Source organism: Pteropus medius, unplaced genomic scaffold (assembly GCF_902729225.1).
Source record: "Pteropus medius unplaced genomic scaffold, Ma_sr-lr_union100, whole genome shotgun sequence".
In the NCBI taxonomy this organism is placed as follows: Eukaryota; Metazoa; Chordata; class Mammalia; order Chiroptera; family Pteropodidae; genus Pteropus; species Pteropus medius.
In genome coordinates, this window is record NW_024350319.1 from 2,492,023 (window position 1) to 2,514,087 (window position 22,065).

The following is a 22,065-nucleotide window of genomic DNA, read 5'->3' on the forward strand; positions in this document are numbered from 1 at the left end:
GCTTAACAAATAAAACATGTGTATTTACTATTTTGTTTCTATGAATTTAGTACTAAAGTGATCTAGTACAATTTTAAATGGATGGCACTAAAATTTACAGGGTTGAAATAGCTTATTATTCTGTTAGTTAATGTAGCTTGTACCATGGATCATTTATTTTTATGGAGCTTTCAGCCCTTTGTGTGTGTGTAAAATGATGCTGTGGTATTGTTCTTGGATAGTAAGTGGACCTTCTAGAAGACATTTGTTAAAGGTCAAAGACAAATCATACACATATGGAGAAAATTAGCAATACTACAGTCCTAAGGAAAATGTGACGTGTGAGTCACACCAAAAAGAATTCAACAAGTGGGAAAACAGTCAGTGCTTTATAGTTTCAAAATGTATTGATGTCTTACTTTTCCCCAAAACAATATGTAGTAAAATAAAAAAAGAAAGAAAGAAAGTATTCTTTTTCAGTTCCTTTCCTTCTGCTTATTCTGGCTTTTAAGATCGCTTTTTAAAATGAACTAGTCAGTTTTCAGGTTTTTGTTGTTGTTGCTGTTGTTGTTAGTGTCTTAGTGAGAAAATGTCTATGTAATAATTTATCACAACTAATATCTGTCAATCTCCATAGGCCGGTTTAGAATCTGGATTATATAGTACATACAGTACGTAAATATACTTTGTATTTCCATTACACATTTGTGAGCATCTCTCCTCTCAGAACAATAGCATGAATCAATCAGAATGAAGAAAATTATTTCGTATGTAGCAAATTCATTATAAAAATGACTTTTTGTTTAGAGTTATAAAATCTCATCCATGAGATCCTCTTACCATCTGTCCCAGGCTGTGTTAGGAATCAGACCTGAAAACATGGTGGCTGTTAAAAAGCAAAAAGGAAGCAGTTTGCCAGCATATGGCCGTGTACTGTAATTCGGATTGTCAATAGTGAGTTCTAGCAATTATATAGTAGTACAAGAATATACAGTAAAAACTCACTAATTGTGACTAACTTGGAAGAATGCTGGTTATCACAAAAGCCTTGTGATAGAAAATTTTGATGGATATGTTAGCTAATGCTGTGGTGGTAAGCATATTACAATATATAAATGTATCAAATCAACATGTTGTTTACCTTAAACTTACACAATGTTACGTCAGTTATGTATACATGCTAAAAATTAAACTTTAAAAAAAATGACACCATAAATTTGAGGGAATTGTTTTACTTAGAAACACCTTGAATTTTTTTGCTGTTCTTCCTTCTCAACGGTTGTTCCTAAAGTTCCATCCTTCTTCCTAGCCCTGCCATGTCCATCTCTGCCTTCAGTTATGCTTTTCTCTTCCACTTTTAGCAACTTTCTTTACTTTTCAGCATTAAACGCTGGCCTCACATCTTCTCTAACCGTCTCCATCCATTCCTTCCCTCCTGTTCTCTCTATCAGTCTCATATTTGAGCTCATGATCTTCTCTAGTTAATTTTTTAATAATAGTTTTATTGCCTTTACTAGATTGAAAACATCTTGAAGACATGGACTACATATCCTGACAGCATCTAACAATAAAATTTAATGCATCTTAACTTTTCAAACAAAAATCGTGTTCATTGAGTGCACTGTGCTCAGTAACTACCAACTACAAAGATGCTAGTAACACAGTTTAATCCTAATGGAACTAGGATACTGTAGGGGTGATGAGTACACAAGTGACCACAGTATAGGCTAGAATACGTTTTCATAAAAAAAAAAAAGAAAGAAAAAGAAAAAGAAAAAAAAAAGGTCCAGAATATCTTTATCTGATTAAGAGAATCAGGGAAGGCCTCATTAAGGAAGCAGCATTTATCTAGACTATAAAGGTGTTAAGTAGAATTTCAACAGACAGAGAAAGAAGTTTAGAGTAACGGAAGAATTCTCGACTGAGTAAAACAGTGTTCATGAAGATAAGTTGTCAGAACTAAGATTGGAAGGGTTCATGGATGGTAACCTGAATGTGGGCAAGAAAAGGACACTCGGACCATGGGTAGTCATCAAAGACTTTTCATTCTGCTAATGGTATGTGTGAAGTGACTCGAGATGAATCTGTCAGTAGAGAGCAGAAAGACCACTTATAACAAGTGAAAGGTAATGAGAGGCTAAACTATGCGTTGGCATTGAAATGGAAAGGAGAGGCCAGTTGTATGGGACATTTTAGGGACAAAGTCTTCATGATCAGGCACAGGGGAAGGAGTCAGAGTCAAATCTCAGACAACATGACAAAGCAGTTGAAAGTTTTAAGCTTAGGATGATTGCAATCTCAGGTCTGAGTCCTGCTGTCCCAGTCACCTTAAGTAAATTACAAAGTGACCTTAAATAGATTACTAACCTCAATAAGCCACAGCTTCTCTATCTCAAAGTAATGATAATGCTCGTAGGTATTTCACAAGGTTTTGGAGTGAGGCTAAGGGTGGTGGAGTGGGCATTGTTAGGGCTAGCCCCTTGAGACAGAACACTTACTCAAAGAGTATGCTGGGAGGGTCATGGGGGTGCAGCCTCTGCTTTCAAAAAACAGGCAGAAATACATATTGGCTAAGCTCTTAACAGTACAATGCCTGATAGGAAACCCTATCAATAGTAGGGTTTGATTGCAGTTGAAAGTTGGAGTCTGGGCAACTAGGTCTTGTTCGCAAAAAGAAGGAAGTTGGCAGGAAGAATTTGAGGACTGAAATATTACGTTTGAGTTTGCACTTGTTGAATTTGTGTTAATAATGGGACATTGAGAGGGAGATAGCCTTAGGCACCTGAAAAAACTGAGACTGGAGCTGGGCTACGACATCAAGGTGAGAGATTTAGACTTGGCAGTCATCCAAATTGAGACCTAACATCATGCCTTATAAAATATTCAGCAGCAGCAACTTCAGCGGTGTCGTCAGTACTAATAGCAAATTACGGAAAATTCAGTTAACTCTGAGAATGTCAGCAGGAAACCCTCCCCCAAAATCAATAAGGAAATTTTCCAAAAAAAAAAAAAACAATTAAATGAGCCCTTCTTTTTTATCTTTATTTTAAAATTTTTCTGTATGACCTATTTCTGTGTCTTGTCAGACATCATACGCAATGTAAAGGTTCTGTCAAAGATACATTAGCATCTTGAAGGGGAGTATTAATGCTATCGTCTGTTGTCATTGTTAATAGAATGACTTTAAAGAAAGCATACTAGGATGCCCTCATGACAGAGCCCAGTTTATTATGTGCTGGGAAATTAAGCACTACGTTCATGGGTTTTTTAAAACTCTTGGGAACTATCCAGTATAAGAAAGTGGTTTTAAAAAAACAACAATTGGGAGATTAGAACTTTTAAATCTAACATTTTAGAGAATGAACATTTTCCTCATGGGGACTATTACTTTACCTGCCTTTCTAGATATTACCAAAAATGCATTAAGAGAAGTCAGTATTAAATAGCAATTGATAATTTACTATGATTTTTTGCTCCCGAAATTCTTAAGGAAATGGCCTGCACCCACTACCTCTGATTTTCTTTGCTACTCACTTACACCTCCTACAGTCTGGTTCTTATCTCCATCAGTGTGTCGTTTTCACAAACAGCAGTAGTCCCCTCAGGCCAAATTGGTGAAACATTCCTCCAGCTGCTTTCAACCTCAGATTTCTTCTGGATTCATTTCTTTTGAGCAGCAATGTGATCTAGGTTTGTTTCTGGTTCTGTTCTGTTTTGTGTTGTTTTTTTAAAACACAGATTTGACAGACAAACATCTCATTTTAGCCTCCAATCCTTAGTAGCTGTGTGACTTTGGGCAAAGTGGCCAGAGGTAAAAAATGATTATAATAATAATCACTGCGTATCACTAATCAATGATCAGTGATAATTACTTACATTCTTGCCATGAAGAATGAAAAGAAAAGTGTATGTAAAATGTCTGGCTCATTATAGAAACTTTCTCTCCGATCTCTAATTTCATCCTACAAAACCTGTTTTCCTAAAGAATTGAGCACATATTTTAGCCACTTCTGCTCACCACCATAATGGAATACCCTAGATTACTTTTTTTTTCTTTTCAAAGTTTTAATCATCTGCTACTGTCATCTTTGAATGACAAATAACTTCTCAAGTCAATGTTTATTAAAAAACTATTCATCCCCAGATTTAGCCTCTTTTTGCTAATCTCTGCCAATTTTTATACTTCTTCCAATTAGATGTCTTGCCTCTCACTTTAGTACTTTCTTAGTTACTTTCAATGTTTTTGCTTATTTTTTTCTGTCTTTAGGTTCCTTTGATTTTTTGTTCTCTTCCTTTCTTCAAACGCATGAACACATGCTATTAGAAGGTTGATCAAAGTTTAACTATGTTAAATATCTGATTAAAGTTTTCTCTAATTTTCAGTTTCTTTCCTCACTAGTTTAACTATAGTATACACTTTTTTCTTTCTTTTTTTTTCTGTTTTTTGTTTTTTGTTTTTAGTGCAGGACAGAACTTGAAACTTGTGGTTCCCCACCCACCCACTAGGCTATTTTTCCCTACTTAGTAAAGCAAGAAACCAGTATAACCAGTATTATAAGCTTCACTTTCCATTTGTAATCAAAGAAGGAAAATTGTTGCTTCCTGCGATGATGAAGGTGAATCATCTAACTACCAAAAGGACAGAATATCAAACTTTATATGTGCAGGGAGTGCTGGGAAATTTTTTTTTAATTTATATAAGAAATATTAAGATTAGAGAGTCATTATTTCATTTTGAAACTAAAGAAAAATGAACTAAATGTTGTTAGCTAATTATAAACATGCCTTATCTTTATATTGTCCTTTAAGGAAATTTATTCTATAACAAGAAATCTATTTTTGTAGGAAAGTTAAAATTTTTGAAAAACACCTAAATTGTTCATTTGCATCCCATTTCATAAACCCAAGTAAAAGCCTTCTAAGGACTCACTCTAGAGAGTTGGGTCAACCTGTGGAAATTAGGCTGTTTTTAAGCATAGGTCAGCAAAATACAAAGGCCCAGCAAGTAACTATTTCCAGCTCAGTAGACCATAAGGTCTCTTACAACTTCTCAGCTCTGCTGTAGAAGCGCAAAAGCAGCCATGGACAGTAAGTAACCAAATAGTGTGGCCTTGTTCCATTAAAACTTAAAGTTATGCACTTGATTATATGTATATTATACTGCAGTAAATTTTTTAAAGTCACCAGGCAAAAGATACTACTAGAGATTTCCCCCAACATTTCTAAAGAACAGATAATGCTTTCATTTTATAAAGTTAGAGTAATTGTTACTGCCAAACACATAGAGATTAATTTTACTTATGAAAACAGATATAAAAATTTTAAATAAGATGTTAATAATTCAGTCTTCTATCAAAAATGCTATATCATGAATTGGTTTATTCTGAGAATGCATAGAAATTTCAACATAAGGAAGGCTAGCAGGGTAATTCTTCACCTTAACAAGAGAAAAATATATGATGAAGTTAAATAGGTATTTAATAAATTTAAAAGCTGTTTAGAACAAAATAAGTGCTTAAGCAAACATAATAGAATAAAACTCTTTAGATGATCAAGAATATTATATACATACATATACATATATACATATGTAATGTAAAGACTATTTTACTATTTTATCTATATTTTCACCAGCAACATCATACTGAGTACCCATTCATGATTTTATAGTATGCATTGATCACTTGGAAAATATTGGTTCACTGAGTTATGCAGATCTTCCAAACGTCAACACATTTCTTTACATAATATCGAAAAATCAAATTAACTAATATCACCACTGATGCTCATGGTGGTGAATAAAAGTTTTCCAAAATTGCTTGTTTGAATTTTAACACCAAATACTATCAGTTATTTTTCTTGAAGTTGCAGGCTTACTTTGTTCATTTCCAAATCTTGTTTCATTTAATTTCAAAATTTGATTAAACACAGTTTTTCAGTCTTTCTTTAAAAAAAAAAAAGGTGCTTCATAAACAAAGAAGCTAATTTGAAGCTCACAATTCAATCATGCAAGTACTTTTCCTGAGACAGCCATCATACTTTAGTTTGCCACAAACTGCTTCATGTAATGTTCTCATTTCACCACCCAGAATATTGAAAAGGCATGTTACTCAAAGGATGTTACTGCCTCATCAAAGAACACTCTTCAGTGAAACCAACTGAAAACAAAACAAAACCAACGAGGAGTGTCTGGTGGTAAAGAATACACTGACTACCAGTGCAGCTTGATGTGACTGTCTTGATTTATGCTAAGCAGCCTGAATTTGGGTCCAGTAATGCCACCTCCTTAGCTCTGTGACATTTACTTAATTCCACTGAGCCTTAGTTTCTTTATCTGCAGCATAGTGGTAAAGTAGTATTTCAACCACATAGGTTTCCCGCAAAAAATGCATGAAGTAAAATTTTAAATACCATACACAATGCCGTGACACATTTTACGTGCCCAATATGTAGTAGATGCATTTCAAATATACAGACTGTAGTATTACTAAGAACAGCACTTCAAATGAACAATCTGGCTCTTGTTACAACCCACTGGGGAGTTGGCTGTCAGAATTAGAAACAAAAGCATCGTTTTGTCTTTTACTTTGTCTTTCTTATTTGAGAAGACATCCAATTGTGTTACAATGACTTGGCTATCTTGTTCTTAGTTTCCCAACTTCCAGAATGAGAATAGAATATTCTTTTGCCCCAGCAGTTGGGGGAGGCAAAACCAAGGTGGCCCAGACTATAGAAAGGAGTTTATCACTCATGTATTTTCTGGGTTTTAGTTTATGGGAACTGATTGATACCTATAGGCCTCCAGCTGGTCTCAAGTAGAATGTGGAAGGGTTGCATGATATTAAGAAACATTTATTGAGCACTCTAAGGGTCTTTGAGAAAAGCACTTTGTTTAGATTCTTATTCTTAACCATGAATCAATGTTTAAATTTTCAGTAATAATATATAGTAACCCAAAAGTTAAGAGCTGATAGTCATTTCTGGATGATGAGGTTAATAGTTAATTTTCAGTTTCTTTTATACTTTTTTTTAGGCTTTTCTACCTTCAGCATTTCCATTTACTGCTTCGAAGTTATTTAATTTTTTTAGAGGAAAAATTGCAATGAACTTGGTTTTTGACATTTTTATTAAAATTTTGCACAAGATTTGAAATTTCAAAGGATTAGTTAATATTTGAACAGTGCAGTCAACTTGGCAAAGGAAGAAAATAGACTTCATTGTGGTATTAACCATTCATCCAAAACTTTTAAGAAAGAAAGATGATTGCCTCCCCCAAAGACATTATTTTACTCATCCAGCATATTGTCCTGGACGATAAAACACTGTAATTAAACATGTGCTTAAAGCTCTGCACCCATTGGCTATCTTCTCTTGTCTTAACAAAGAGTACTCAGATCAGCCATGGAGCAGCCATTATTGCAGCACAAAGTTTGTAGGTCTCGTCTTGACATCACCGAAAACTTCTTTGACCCTCCAAGCCCGTCAGTGGGCAGCTGTTCATACTGAAGGCTTCCCTCCCCTGTGGAATCCACCTTCGGAAGGTTTTGTGCCATGCTTCTCTCAGAAACCTCATGTTCATTTGGAAGCCAGAAGTAGTTTCCTCTCTCAGCTACATGGAAGAGAAAAAATACTTCCTTAGAGGACCCTGGCAAAGAAGGCAGCAACCAAGCTCTATTCCTGGGGAAACACTTTAAATTTCTGAAAGGAAATTGAATCCCACACATCGCTTTTTAAAAAATGTTGGTCTGGTTTTAGAGAGAATAGAAATCATGGGGAGAACTTAGTCATCTCCAACCCCCTCATTTTTCAAGGGAGGAAACATGAGTGCAGAGAGGAATAGTGACAGAACCAGTGTCACTCCACGAGATAGCAGCCAAGCCAAGGCTTGATTTCTGTTGCACTGGCTACCTCTGCTTCATGACCAGCACCTTCCAAAGGTATTAGTTACATACGATAAACAAAAAAGAGTGCTGTGTATGCCCTGCAAACTGGTCAGTAAGAAAGGAAGTGGAGATTTAAACCTCTATGTCTGAAAATAAAAAGTAGGCCCCGCTACTTTTATCAGAGTGTTGTTCTCAAAGTCCTCTCTCACTTTAATTTCTGTCAGACTTACCTATCAGTACCTTAGTGCACTGGGAAGCACCAAGAAAACCTGTATGAATGAATACTGATTGGTAAACCAGTAATAGATTAAATAAATATAGATGGGCAAATACTCTGAAAACCTGTGAAAGATTAAATAATGATGCTAAAAAAAAAAAAACAGCCTTATACAGACATCCATTCCATTGCCTCATGAGTTTCATAGATATTCCAAATGTATTTTTTTCTAGTGTATTTTGATTTGCTAATATAGAGATTGATAAATTATGGTAACTGATAAATTATGCTTACTTTTTTGGGATTAAAAACCCTTATTATTTCTGTTAACACCTAGTAACTCTGTACCTCTCAAAATTAAAGTGGGAGTGATAAGTTCATAATATTTCAAGAAATTAGTCCACCAAAATATGAGAACTGCTGGTCATTTTAAAAAATATTTTTATTCACCAGTCATTTAAAACCAAATTGAAACCTTTATAATCATATATGTCGTTCTAACATTTATTATGTAACTGTTTTCCTTTTTTAACTTCACTATAAAACATAGCAAACACAATCTATTATTAAAATACAATCTTAAATTCTGCCTCACACTTTAAGAAAGAATTCCAGTCAAACTTCTAAGTTATTTGAATTAAAAAAATTATGAAATTCAATGGAATCAGTCCCCTCACTATTTCTGAAACTCATTAGGTTCATTCCCACCTTCAAAATTTTGATCTGACAATTTCTACGGCTAGAATTCTCACTAGAATTCCATTTCACCTTACTCCTTGTAACTCCCCAAATTCTACACATCCTGTAAGGCCTCGGTCAAACACCACTGCCTCCACAATGCTGTCATTTATTACGACAGTACACCATCTTTTTTTTCCCACCTGAGACACGGTGCAGAATGATCAAAGACCTCATCAGTTCTTGAAGACAGACAGATCTCGTTTACTCCCTAGCCATACTTCCTACTAGCTAGATGAACGATTTTGCCCTCAGCAAAGTGGTAAATGGTGGTAATATTACTTACTTCATAGAATGTTATCAGAAGTCTGAATGAAATATTGTACATGAAACTACTGGCACTCAATAAATGCTCAATAACAAATTCCTTCCACCCTTATTTAGCACCTGCCTGAATTCCAACTTATTATATGCTATAATTATCCATATGTGATAATCTTGCTACTCCAACATGCCCCTTGAAATCATAGCACCTGCCATAGATGCTGAGCTCGCTGAAGTAGTTATGCAATCAAATGAATTCAAGATGGAGACAAAAGAAAACAAGGTCTTTATTTTTCAGAAGATAGCAAGATCACCTTTTTGCCAAGCCAAACTCAGCTTATTTGATAATTAACCCCCTAAACTGATATAGAAGTAACTTAGCAGTAATTAGAGAAACAGATACTAAAACAGCCTGAAAAAAAATGAGTCACATGAGTTAATGTTACCTTGCTGAGCAAGAGGGATCCCTTCCAGGTCCCTTCTCCACCTGGAGCTAGCACAGATATAGATGACTGTTCTTATGTACTCTCGCCCACAGAGCTTCAAAGGCTTCTCACTCCTCACTTCTGAGGTGGCAAGTAAAACAGAGAATAGAAATAAAGCAGAAATGGAGCCCATCATTTTGCTGAGAATTGAATGAGAATCTGATACAGTGAATATGGCCAAATCAAGATTTGATGTGGCTCTCATACTCTTGTCCAATTTATAGTAACTTTCATGAAATTTTATTGGTCAGAACTTCATTTGAACGATATTTGCTAAGCATGTAGTTTCCACCATGAAGTTTTAATAATGTGTTTTTATGATTATTGCTAGTTATTCAGTCACTTCTGACCACTATCACTTACCATTAGCTGCATCCGTGAGACAATAAACAGGACTCTGTCTTGGAAGGGCATCATGGAAAACACATAAACTTTGGAAGTAGCTAAACACAAGTTTACATGTCAGCCTCGCCACTTACAGAGTAACACTTACGGGCAAGGTTTAAACTCTTTAAACCTCAATAACAATATCTCTAGAATGAGAAAACATATCTCATAAGGGTTTTGCGAGTGTTGAAAGCAAGACTTATGTCAAAGAAATGAGAAAGCAAACTTAAGAGTTAAGGTTCTCATGTTTTGCATTTGAATCTTGGCTTCCTACTTACCAGATCTAGAATCTTAATCAAGATATTTAAACTTCCCAAGAACCCTTCTCTGTAAGATTGTGCTGATGATAGTAACTTTCACATAGAGCTAACGTAATTATGTTTATCCTGCTTGAAAAAATGAAGTCCATACTGTTGATTATCTTCTTCCCTCATGATTGAATAAACTAGAAAAGGTAACTTTTCTTTGGAACGTAGAAAAATTTCTCTGACCTAAATCTTCCTTATTATCCTTCACCCTATGACTCAGGTATGCTTTTATCAGCACACATTTTTATAATAGAAAGCTGAATCCATATAACTCTCAAAATACTAAATAAGGGAATTTCTCTTCTTGTAAACATCCTGAAAGCACTAGTTGTTATAGAACTCTTACCTAAAATGAGAAATGCTGGAGTTTGAGATCTTAAAGAATTGCTGGCTTACTTTTTAGTAAATTGAACAAATACTTTTTTAGTTGATTCTGTTGATTCCTTGTCTGTGATCTCTGGTTGAAAATAAACGTAAATATATATCACCAATACTTCTTGCGACATCACCATATTTCTGTAGGAAAGCCAGAAAATAGAACAAAGTTTTTTATTCAAAAAGTATTTCTGATTGAAAGTATTTCTGGCTCTGAAATATAGACATATTATTTCAAGGAATTGTTGTTTTTCTCACCTTTCTGGCTTCAGTATGGATAACGGATTAAGCAGAAGAAACAAAGAAAAGCTTTTGCAGTAATTTAGATGAGATATGATGGTGGCTTAAACTAAGATCATGGCAGAGAAGGTAGGGCTGACGGTTATTCAAAAATTAGAAGGGCTTGGTATTAATCAGGTATCAGGGGTAAGAAGAAGAGAGCAGCCAAAAATGGTACTTAGGTTTCTAGCTTGCACAACTAAGAGGTAGGGGGTCATTTGCTAAGAAAGGGACCAAAGGAGCAGGAATGGTTTTGACATCAGATGAGGCAAAGTCATCTTGATGGGGCAAAATTACAGATAAATCTATGTCATTTATCAGCTTCAGAGGGGCATCAGCACAACCAAGTCTAGCACACTCACATCAGTAATTATTCAGTCTCTTATTACCAACTTCTCCCCTTCTTTGGAGATTTAGTCTGCCTATCTTGATAATGCCAGTTTTAACAAAGCACTGCAATAAAGCTGTGATGGGTGGCTATGGGCTAGGCTTATGCACGACTCAAGAGAGAACTATTCAGCCAAGGGATGATCACTACCGTGGATGTCAAATACACTCTGGTACCTCTGAATCCTGCTATCACATTCCCTTTGATCAAAATAATTTCCTCTTCTTCTAACTCTTAAGGCCTCGTCAGAGCTCACATTAATTTGGGATGCAGATAAACCAGTAAGACCTGAGTTCAGCTTGTGAGCAAATGTAGGCTAACTAATCACTCAGGTAAGTTACCCAGATAAAAAGTTGTGCCAATAATGAAAGTCCTAGCTGTGGGGCCTCAAATTTGGGAGATTTATTTTTCCCTCTTTGTGAATTGAGAGAGTTAGATTGAATTACTTAAGGGCTCCTTTGAACTTGAAATTCTAAGTCTTGCTATAATTGTCTGATTTTGTTACTCCCACCTCAAAAACTTTCAGTGGTTCAGCATTACCTGGAGAATAAAATCCAAACAGTCTGACATTTAAAGCTATCTGCTCAGTTCCCCAAATATCACCCCTTCCACATATTTCAAGGTTCAATCAGAAAGGATAAGCCAAATGAATTAAATATTTCCATCTTTTGATCAATAGTCTGTTGCTTGTACCTCTAACTGGAGCACTCGGTCCTTTTTGTTTGGAAGTTGACATGACTTTTCCTCCTCATCTAGTCTGTAACTCAGTTTACTGTGTAGCTTTGAACATGTAATTGTCTTCTCTGAGGTAAGTTTCCTCATCTGTAAAAAGATAATAATATTCATTTTATGTTGTTGTGAAGAGGGATTAAAGCAACAAGTAAAGCAACTAGCATAATATATGATGCTTAATAAATACTCAATAAATTAACGTGATATGCAAAAGGCTAGAAAATACAATTTTTGGTTACAACTAGCTACTGTGGATGGCTTTTATGTATAACTCTCATTCTCAAAACTATCCGTAAATATGCACTGCTCTAGTCTTTTTCTTTCCTTCCTTCCTTCATTCTTTTCCTTCTTTCTTTTCTTCTTTCCACAAATAAGTTCTAAACAGGCAGAGCCTTAGAGTGCTGTTTCTTAAAGCGTTTTCTTCAGCACATGAATCTTTGCAGATACTCTTTGAAAAAGGAAGTCCCATATTAATAGTCCCTTTCTAGGAGATTAATAATGCAAATTAATACAGTAAGGGCTCAGATAAGACTTATAGTTAAGAAACTTGTTTAACTTTGTTTTGATTCAATGTTTCCCAAAGTTATTTGACCCTAGAAGCTCTTTCACCATGAAATTGGTTAATATCTGGAAGAGTCATGAATTTCTAAAGTAGATGTATTTCTAAATCTCTTCCAGGCACATAGTAGAATTATATTTCTCTACTCTTTAAAGTCGGACATGGCCATGTGACTTATTTTAGCTAATAAAACATGAAAGTTACATATGTCACTTCTACTTGGCATTTAAGGACTGGTGTATGATTCCCAAGTTCTTCCTCTTTCCTGCCTTTGTGACCAACAAAATTTCTAATAAAGAACTTTGGTCTCTGAGTCAGAACACTATGGAGCAGGGCTGCCTGCTGACCTGTAATGAACATGTAATGTGAATGTGAAATAAATCCTTATCATTTAAAGCCACTGAGATTTGGCAGTTATTGATTGTAGCAACATAACCTGACTTATCCTGACTAGTATAATTAGTTATTTACATCTTACATGTGTAGAGAATGTTTATATGATACATGTTTTTAGAGCAAAGCAAGGCAGTTAAATTGGAATTGCCACGTGCTCAATATGATTGATTATATGAAGGTCCACAAGTCACATGAACCAAAATTCCAAATTAACAATCAGATACTGGGTTCAGTAAACATATCTTTTACCTATATGCTGCCTATGAAGGAACTGTGGCTGCAGATGCCTAGTAGATGGTGTTTGGGGCAGATTGGCATAAGAGTTGTAAAACAATGTCTGTGGCATCAGATTGGGAAATCAGATCTCAGTTCGGCCATTTAACATCTATATGCCTTTGGAAATGCTTAATGCATTTGAATCCTAGTTTTTCATTTTTAAAATAAAGATAACTGAATTAGGGTGGTTATCAGGATTAAACTATGCAACTATGAAGAGAGTGCTGATCAGAGTCTCTAGCACAAAAGGAAGTTTAAATAGATTGATCATTGATGGTATTGACAATAGTTATAATTCTACCAAATATTACACTGTGTCATAATGGCCTTGGTGTTAGAATGCTAGTTTTAGTCTTGTTACTCTAGTTCCTAGATAGAGCTTAAGAAAATAATTTAAACGCTAATTTGAGTTCTAATTTGTCACATAGAAAAATATCACAGGATCAAATGAGGTAATGTTAATTATGGCACTGATAAATTATAAAGCATACCACATAGTTATTTTCCAATACCTATGATTATGAAATCACTATATAAATGTGTTAGCAAACACTAATTTATTTTTATTCATTTCCAACACATAATTAGTATTGCTCATCCTTGGCTAATATTCATATTTACTGCTTCTAGAGGGTGTTTTCATCATATGGCACCACTATTCATCCAGTTATTCATGGAAGTCATTCACAACTCCTCTTTATCCCTAATTCTTCATTGACAAAAACCTCCTCCATTCACACACATCTATTCAATCACCAAGTCTCATGGGTTCTACCTTCTAAATTTCTTTGTGATCCACTCACTGCTCTCTATCCCCTCTGCCATGATCTCAACTTTCATTTGGATGACTGCAATGGTCTCTTAATTGGTCTTCTGTCTTCCTTCTATTTATTCTCCACACTGCCGCCAAATTGATCTTTGTATCACATGTGATTATTTTATTACCCACCTTGAAAACTCTTCAATGGTTTCCCATTTTCTTCAAGAAAAAGTCCAAAGTTTCCTTAACATGCCTATCAGGCCTCTCATGACCTGGCCTCTGTCCACTTGTACAGGTTTTAGACACCCTCAAACTATAAGTGGTCAAGCTATGACAAGCACCTCACAGTTTCTTGAAAGCCCGTGTTCTTTCTCCATCTAGGCCTTCGTGCATGCTATTTTCATCCCCTCTTTAAATCCAGTTAACGTCTAGTCTACAAATATCTACATATGGGTATTGAAATGCTTAACTATGATTTCTCATTAACTATGAGAAATCATAGTTAAGCATATTTATCTGATAACTTTTTTTTATCTGATAACTTTTTATCTGATAACTTTTTTATCTGATAACTTTTCCTATGGTTTTATGAATAAAGCTCTCTTTTTTCATAAAACCATTTATCTGATAACTTTTATTTATCTGATAACTTTTCCTATGGTTTTATGAATAAAGCTCTCTTACCACTCCCCTTGGTGATTTTTTAATTGCCTTATCAGTAAGAATTAAAACAAGCAGCTAAATTAAAAAAAAATCTTGGAAACAATAATTGATATGTAACACTTCGTTTTTTATAGACAGAGAAGCTTTTTTTTTTTATGTTTTGGTGTGATTTTTGGCTTTTAAAACTTGATAAAATAATAAGTAATCAAAATATGTATAATAATTTGGAAAATTCAATAAATTATCAGTGAGTCATGATATGTGATCCCTAAAAAATCCTGGATTGCTTTGTTCTTCCTGGGATGATGGTATCATATCTTTTTATAGTTAACCTGTTCAAAGAAGATAAAGACATGGTGAGAGCATATTTTTCAAGTTATTCTAGATGTTATATAAATGTCTCATCAATTTTTTTAAAAAGCAGTACTCATCTTTATAAAATTCATAGCCATGTTTTATATGTTTCAACTTAATGGACATGTTCTGCTTTCTATTTAACCCAGGAATTAGTTTCTCGTAAACTGTTAGCCTTTTAGTTTTATCACCAACAGAGTGTGCCAACCTAAGCAAATGAAGGCTAATAGCCTAGGAAATGTTCTATGGATTTAGGGGTGGATTTGAACATAATACTAAATCTTGAACAAATAAGACACGAAGCCCAAATGTTATGTAAAGGAACAAATGAAGTCATTACCACTCTCTCCCACAGGAGGAATGGGGCCTTGGCAAGGACCCAGTCAGCTGTAAAGAATAAAGGGTTCTCAGGCCAAGTAATGGGGATGTGATCTGGGATAACCAGAGAGAACTGCCATGTTTGAGCACCTCCATCATGCCAGGCATTTTGCTAAATACTTTACATTGGAGAGAAATCATGCCCCAAATGATCAGTGGGAGCACAATATCACAAAGCAGCAGGAATACTCACCTAAAGAAAGTGATTACTAAACCGTATTTAGTTTTGTCTTGAGGGAGAAAATTGATTTTATAATGTTATAAAACAAAGAAAGTTATAACTTACATTTGGCAACTTTCAAAGCTGATTTTATGTTCTATATTTTTTCCATAGTTAAATGTTTTACCCTCCGTGATGTTAAGATATTTTGTTAAGATATTGAGGAAATAACTTTTAAAACATTAGATCATGTTAAATATGGGGCAAATATGAAGCAATCAATTCTTCCATTTGGTAATTAATTCAGTCAACAAATATTTGTTGCAATCAATCCTCTGTAGAGGTACTGTTCTAGGTGTTGGAGACACAACAGTGAGCAAAGCACATAATCTCTACCCTCAAGGAGTTTACAACCTAGGAAAGGAGGCTGACACCAAGCAAATAATTACACAAATATTTAGCACAAAAGTATGAATTTCAACTCAGAAACTCAGGTATCCAAGAAGTATATTTTCTATAGTTCAATTGCTAACTCCAAGTCTTCATTCCACCCAGCTGGCAGAAACAAACAACATGCAAAAAAAAAAAAGTTAATGTCAGTCCCTCAGAACTGGTTTCCTTCCCTTTCCCAGGATATAATTCTAGCATCTTACTCTGTGCCAAGACTCTTCTAGCATTAAAAGTTGCTTCTTCAAACTGATGGTTGGCCAGATGGGATAGGGGTTGGGGGCCTGGGTGAAAAGGTGAAGGGATTAAAACGTACAAATTGGCAATTACAAAATAGTCACCAGGATATAAAGTATAGCATAGGGAATACAGTCAATCATATGGTAATAACCATGTGTGGTACCAGGTTATCAGGGGGATCACTTCATAAATTATATAAATGTCTAACCATTATGCTATACACCTGAAACTAATATTGAATGTAGACTGTAACTCGAAAAAAAAATTATAAATAAATAAATATAAATGAATGAATGAATGAATGAATGAATAAAAGTTTTTTCTTGCTGGGTCACTAACCTTTCAGCTGCCTGGCTTTTACAGCTCCACTTGTTTTTGCTGCTTCTACACATCACTCATTGAATAAAGAATGGTTTTCTGAGGTGGACTGTGGTCCCACCTAGATCTTACTACTTCCTAGACGTCATTTAGAAGCAGGACATAGGTCTGTTCTATCGACCCACAGGCCTCTCTTTTCTTCATCCCTTATCCCCTTCAGCCCTGAGGAAATTTCAAATTTATCTTCATGTTTAAGACACTTGGAGCAAATTTAGACTGTCTGGGTGGTAGGTCCTGTAGGAGGGAGATCAGAAAAGGTTCTCTGGAGAAGATGAGCCTGAAGGGTGAGTGAGGAGTTAATTAACATGTTGAAAGGGAGGGAGGAGCAGGGAGGAGTGTTCCCAATAGATGGGATTCATGTGTCAAGGTCCGAAAGCAGGAAAAACCTGAGAAAAACTAAGTTACAAGCATTAGCATTTAGTAATAAAACCTTAATTTTAGAAGAATAAATACTCTTGTGTTTTGGTATATCAGACCCCAGAAAACTTTATAGGCACTAACCATTTACTATGCAATAGTGGAAACTGTATAAGAATTTAAAGCCTTGGACTTGAGTTCAAGCCTGACTAGTACTAGATATATGGTCTTTGGTAAGTTATTTCACCTCTGTAAGCCTTAATTATATCATCTGGAAAACAGAGATTATGATAATATTACAACTACTCGCCCCACGGGTCTCACAGGATCATCGTAATGGTATAACAGGATAATGAATATGAAAGTGTTTTACAAACTGTAATGAACTTTAACATGTACAGTATTATTGGTATATTGACAACTAAATCTTTTCACAGTACAATTCAACATTTTTTAGATAGACTCTTATTGACACAAAATGGCAAATACTAAGTGTTCTATTTCTCATTTATAATTGTATGTATCTACATACAGGTGAATCAAATGAACGCACTAAATATGGTACACAATTATATAGTAGTGAATACATTCTTTCTTCTCTAAAGCATTTGGAAAAGCAGCTAACAATTTACTCTCAGACAACAGTAATTTAAGTTCTATATGAGAGATACCTGGTAGAGAATGACAAAATCAAGTGATGACTTCCTAGCACAAAATAGGAGCCTAAAGTTAGCCCAGTCACCACACTTACCTTAGGCCCTTAACTAGCCCATTGGTATTCTGTGCATGTGTGTGTGTTTCTGTGTGTGTAAAGTTAAAATGAGATGGCTAAAAGCTGAGCAGAATTCTTATTCAGTTCTTAATATTTTATGGTAAACTCCACATCATATATCATCAGAGAAATGCAAATTAAAACAATGAGATACCACTACACACCTATGAGAATGGCCAAAATCCCGAACACCAACAACACCAAAGCTGATGAAGATATGAGACAACAGGAACTCTCATTCATTGCTGGTGGAAATGAAAAATGGTACAGCCATTTTGGAAGACAGTTTTGGGGTTTCTTACAAAACTAAATATATTCTTACCATATGACCCAGCAATCACACTCCTTGGTGTTTTCTCAAGGGAATTGAAAACCTATTCCACACAAAAAACTGCATGGATGTTTATAGTAACTTTATTTATAATTGCCAAAGTTTGGAAGCAACAAGATATCCCTCAGTTGGTGAATAATAATTAATTGTGGTACATCCAGACATCATTATTCAGCACTAAAAAAGAATGAACTATAGAGCCAAAAACAGACATAAAATAACCTTAAATTCATATTAATGAAAGAAGCCAATCTGAAAAGGCTATGTACCATATGATTCTAACTATATGACATTCCAGAAAAGGCAAAAGTATTGAGACAGTGAAAGATCAGTGATCGCTGGATGGAGGAGGGGAGAGATGAATAAGCAGAGCACAGATGATTTTTAAGGCAGTGAAAATACTCTATATAATACTATAATGATGGGTGTTTGTCATTATACATTTGCCCAAACCTATAGAATATACAACACTTAAGAATGAACCCTAATGCAAATGATAGACTTTGGGTGATTATGATGTCAGTGTAAGTTCATCACTTATAACAAATGTACCACTCTGGTGAGAGATGTTGATAATTGAGGAAGACCAGCCTTTCAGAAAGATAATTGAGGAAGCTATGTATTTGCCGGGGCAGGTGGTATATAAAAAAGTCTCTGTACCTGCCTTTTGATTGTGTTGTAAACCTAAAACTGTTTGAAAAAAATGCCTTAATTTTTTAAATTTTGTGGTAAATAGAATTCACTAGTGAGAATTCAAAGCTGGCCTAGAAAACCAGCAAAATAATGACTTCTGTAACTTCTGTAACTCTCAAGTGAAAGATGGGAGAGTCTACAAAATCAGGGGTGAGAAAGGTATAATGAAATAGGTTCAGTGCTTCAGGATTAGTTGCCCAGGATACAAAAAATATAAAAGAACTTTATTTTTCATTTAGGCTTGATCAGCAATGAGAGTTAAATATGTAAAAGAATTTTAAAGATCAAAAATACATAATAAAAAGAAACATTTTTTTCAATTAAATCAAGTTTTTATTTTGTTGCACGAAGTGTTATGAAAAGACCAACCTTTCAGAAAGATAAAGACAAGAATCACTATAACTTATACCAGAAGAAAATATATAATCCTTATAACCTGACCTAAGCTCTCAGTCCATCTAAAAGTTTCCTTGCTTTCTCTTTAAAGTATAGTTTCAAAGAAATGGAGATTCTGAAGAAATGGATACTTGTAAAAGGTAGTTCTCACTACTGCTTTGATTCCATTCTGTTTTTAATATATATATTTTTCAGAGAGGTTAGTGAATTTTAAATGTCTTATCCTCTTCTCTCTACTTAGAATGGTTTATAGGCCATACTGTCCTACAGCCTCAGTTAACAAAATTCAGGACTTGTTAAAACAAACAGCATAGAACAGACTGTTAGCAATCTATATTTGGAGGAGTTACTGCCTCCCACTACTTCTATTTCCACAAGCTTGCCCTAGAACCCTTTATAAAATAACATCCTGATGCAAACTATAGAGCAGGGACTTTATATTTTCTCTCTGGGCCCACTTAAGTCTGGGCTTAAAACTGAGAGCAGATACTGGGTGTGCAGAGGAGGGTACCCTGATGGGTCCCAGATTAACTCTTCTCACTGAGTTTGAAGTATGATGCCTGCTGGCCAAATAGTAGAATTTCTGACGTTTGCTGTCATGTCTTTTGCTTTCATATAGTCTAACGAAGATCTATAGCTTCTGCTCTCAGATCTAAGGATATAAAATTTAGTTTAAAGTTAGATATGAGAATTCTATATTTCTTAATACTAACACCTGCATAATTCACACACCCTTGAATACAGAGCTTGGAAGCCTTAAAAAACTGAAGATTAAAAGTGTATGGAACTTTGTCTTAAAAAATATTTTTTGAGTAATTCTAATAATTTCTAAGCTTTTCTTCTAAAGGAATAATAACTTTCTACTACAATTAGTCATTTTATAAGTACATATATATGTATATATACTTGGAATATGATTAAGAAATAGAGTAGGAAAATCTTTTTAAAATTATGAAAATCCCAACAAAACTCTTATAATTAGCTTACATTATAAACTAATCACATATCTCAAATAAAAGTTCATTAAATTTACATTAATTTTAAACAGAAGTTATACATTAAATATTGTTTTCTAAAATCAAAATCCCAGCTTACTACACACAAATCAGACTATTGGATATTAAACACTGTTCCCTTTTCTTTAAACAACAAAAAAGATATCAGTAATGATGAATTATCCTGGTTGGTTTGATCTGGGTCCAAGCAAAGTATCTATCATATCTCTCTGAAAAGAAAAGAAGTCACACAATTACAATGCAATAAAATACAAATTAACAGGTAAAGTAATCTTTAAAACGCCATTTAAAATTTATAAGTTAGTGATATCCACATAAAGGGCATCCAATAAGATTGCAAAAAGGAAGCAAGCCAAGGTAAATTTAAACAGTAACAGTTACTTCCTTATATAAACCTGATCTTTCCTGTGAAATATTCTTAATGTGTTTGATTAACAGTTTTATAAAGATTCAGTAAAGGGACAATTTTGACAACAACTGTTTAGCCTTAATGTATAAACCTGAATTTTCCCATCTGTAAAATAAATTTTAATGATATCTTAGGCTCTTTCCTGATCTGTAGTACTTGATTTAGAGAGAGTAGAATGTCTGAATTTCCATATGGATGAGTTTTTAAGAAAGACATCATGAGAAGATGGGAACTGGAAGCAGAAAACTGGAGTTTTCTCTACCATATAGCAAAAATAATTATGAGAAAATCACTGATAACTGGGAATCTTAGTTTCACTGAATATGTAATGGAAATATTAACATCCACTTCTAAAGATTGTTATGAGTTGATTTAGTTAACTTATGTGAAAGTGTTTTATAAAGTAAAGAGTTATAAACACCTTAGATAATATTACATAAGTCAGTTCCTGTACTTTTAGCTGGCATTTCCCCATCCTCCAAGCTCTGACACTCCAAATTGGTTGCCAAGTTGCTTTTCAAACCCATTTCTTTCTAGTTCAGTCTCACTTGGGTAAATGTAATAGATCACTACTGTAATTTGTTCACTGTTATACTCTTAGTGCCTAAAATAGACCCTGTCATAGTGCATACTCAGTAAATATTTGTTGAATGAATGGTCTATTTTTTCTGCCATCAGTATCTATGTATATAACGGATTTATGTTTCTAAACCCCATTTTAAAGATTTCACTTATCTTTTTATTTTTCCTTTAATTAGAAAAAAATTGTAAATACCCAAAGTACAGAGAAAAACATGGAAAACATTTATACACTGAAACATAAGAGTAGAAATAATGTCCAGGAGTGATTCTCTATAGGCTGCCTCCAGAAAAAGAATTGTTTTATGCAATATCCCCCTTGAAATGGACTTCTGCCAAGTGTTTAAATCATAAGTCAATGCAAGACTTAGGCCCCTAGCAACCAACCTCCATCATGCCATTAGAGGAGTTGATGCTTCAACAAACAATAAATGCTAATGTGGAGGTAAATCCTGTTGACAGCTAGCTACATCACAGTTATAATTGCAAAGCTTGAACCCCAGGCTCCTGTTCATGCCAGGCACTAGGCTGATGTCACCCCTAATCATGAACCCTGAGTTGGTAGGACAGGACTGGAGCCAATGCTCTGCCATGTCATATCACAATATTATTCTGGTTTTTGATCACATCAGAAAGAGGCAAGAGTTCAGAAATCACGTAGCTTAAAACTTCCATAGCCCAAGGATCAAAGTCCTTCTGCTGCTGTGCAAGGCCACGGAGAATGATGGGCATTGCAGAGATGAGGGGGAGTTGTGGTCCTAAAACTGCTATTGATCCTATCTCCATGGGTTTTCTCCCAGGGAGCCCTGTGTTCAGCACACCTGGTGCATGTGCTGTCTGGTACTTTGCCTTTGTAAAACACATAT

At 34.8% G+C, this 22,065-nt stretch overlaps 2 protein-coding genes across 3 annotated transcripts in view; both read right to left on the minus strand.

The window, feature by feature from the left end:
* Positions 1–7,087: 7,087 nt before the first annotated feature.
* Positions 7,088–17,932, minus strand: INSL5 (insulin like 5). 2 transcript variants are annotated; one of them, XM_039838531.1, is made up of 4 exons: positions 16,608–17,932; positions 11,997–12,125; positions 9,528–10,777; positions 7,088–7,588 (listed from the first exon to the last, which is right to left on the minus strand). In XM_039838531.1, the coding sequence occupies exons 3-4, from the start codon at positions 9,769–9,771 to the stop codon at positions 7,356–7,358; spliced, it is 477 nt and encodes a 158-aa protein (XP_039694465.1). In that variant the 5' UTR covers positions 9,772–10,777; positions 11,997–12,125; positions 16,608–17,932; the 3' UTR covers positions 7,088–7,355. The 2 variants fall into 2 exon arrangements, with proteins under 2 accessions (XP_039694465.1, XP_039694466.1); XM_039838532.1 differs by lacking the exon at positions 16,608–17,932 and adding an exon at positions 15,708–16,013.
* A 241-nt stretch (positions 17,933–18,173) lies between these two features.
* Positions 18,174–22,065, minus strand: part of DNAI4 (dynein axonemal intermediate chain 4) — an 82,780-nt gene continuing 78,888 nt past the window's right edge. Inside the window, 1 exon segment of the mRNA XM_039838521.1 lies at positions 18,174–20,420. Coding sequence (XP_039694455.1) covers positions 20,370–20,420 — 51 coding nt within the window. The 3' untranslated portion in view covers positions 18,174–20,369.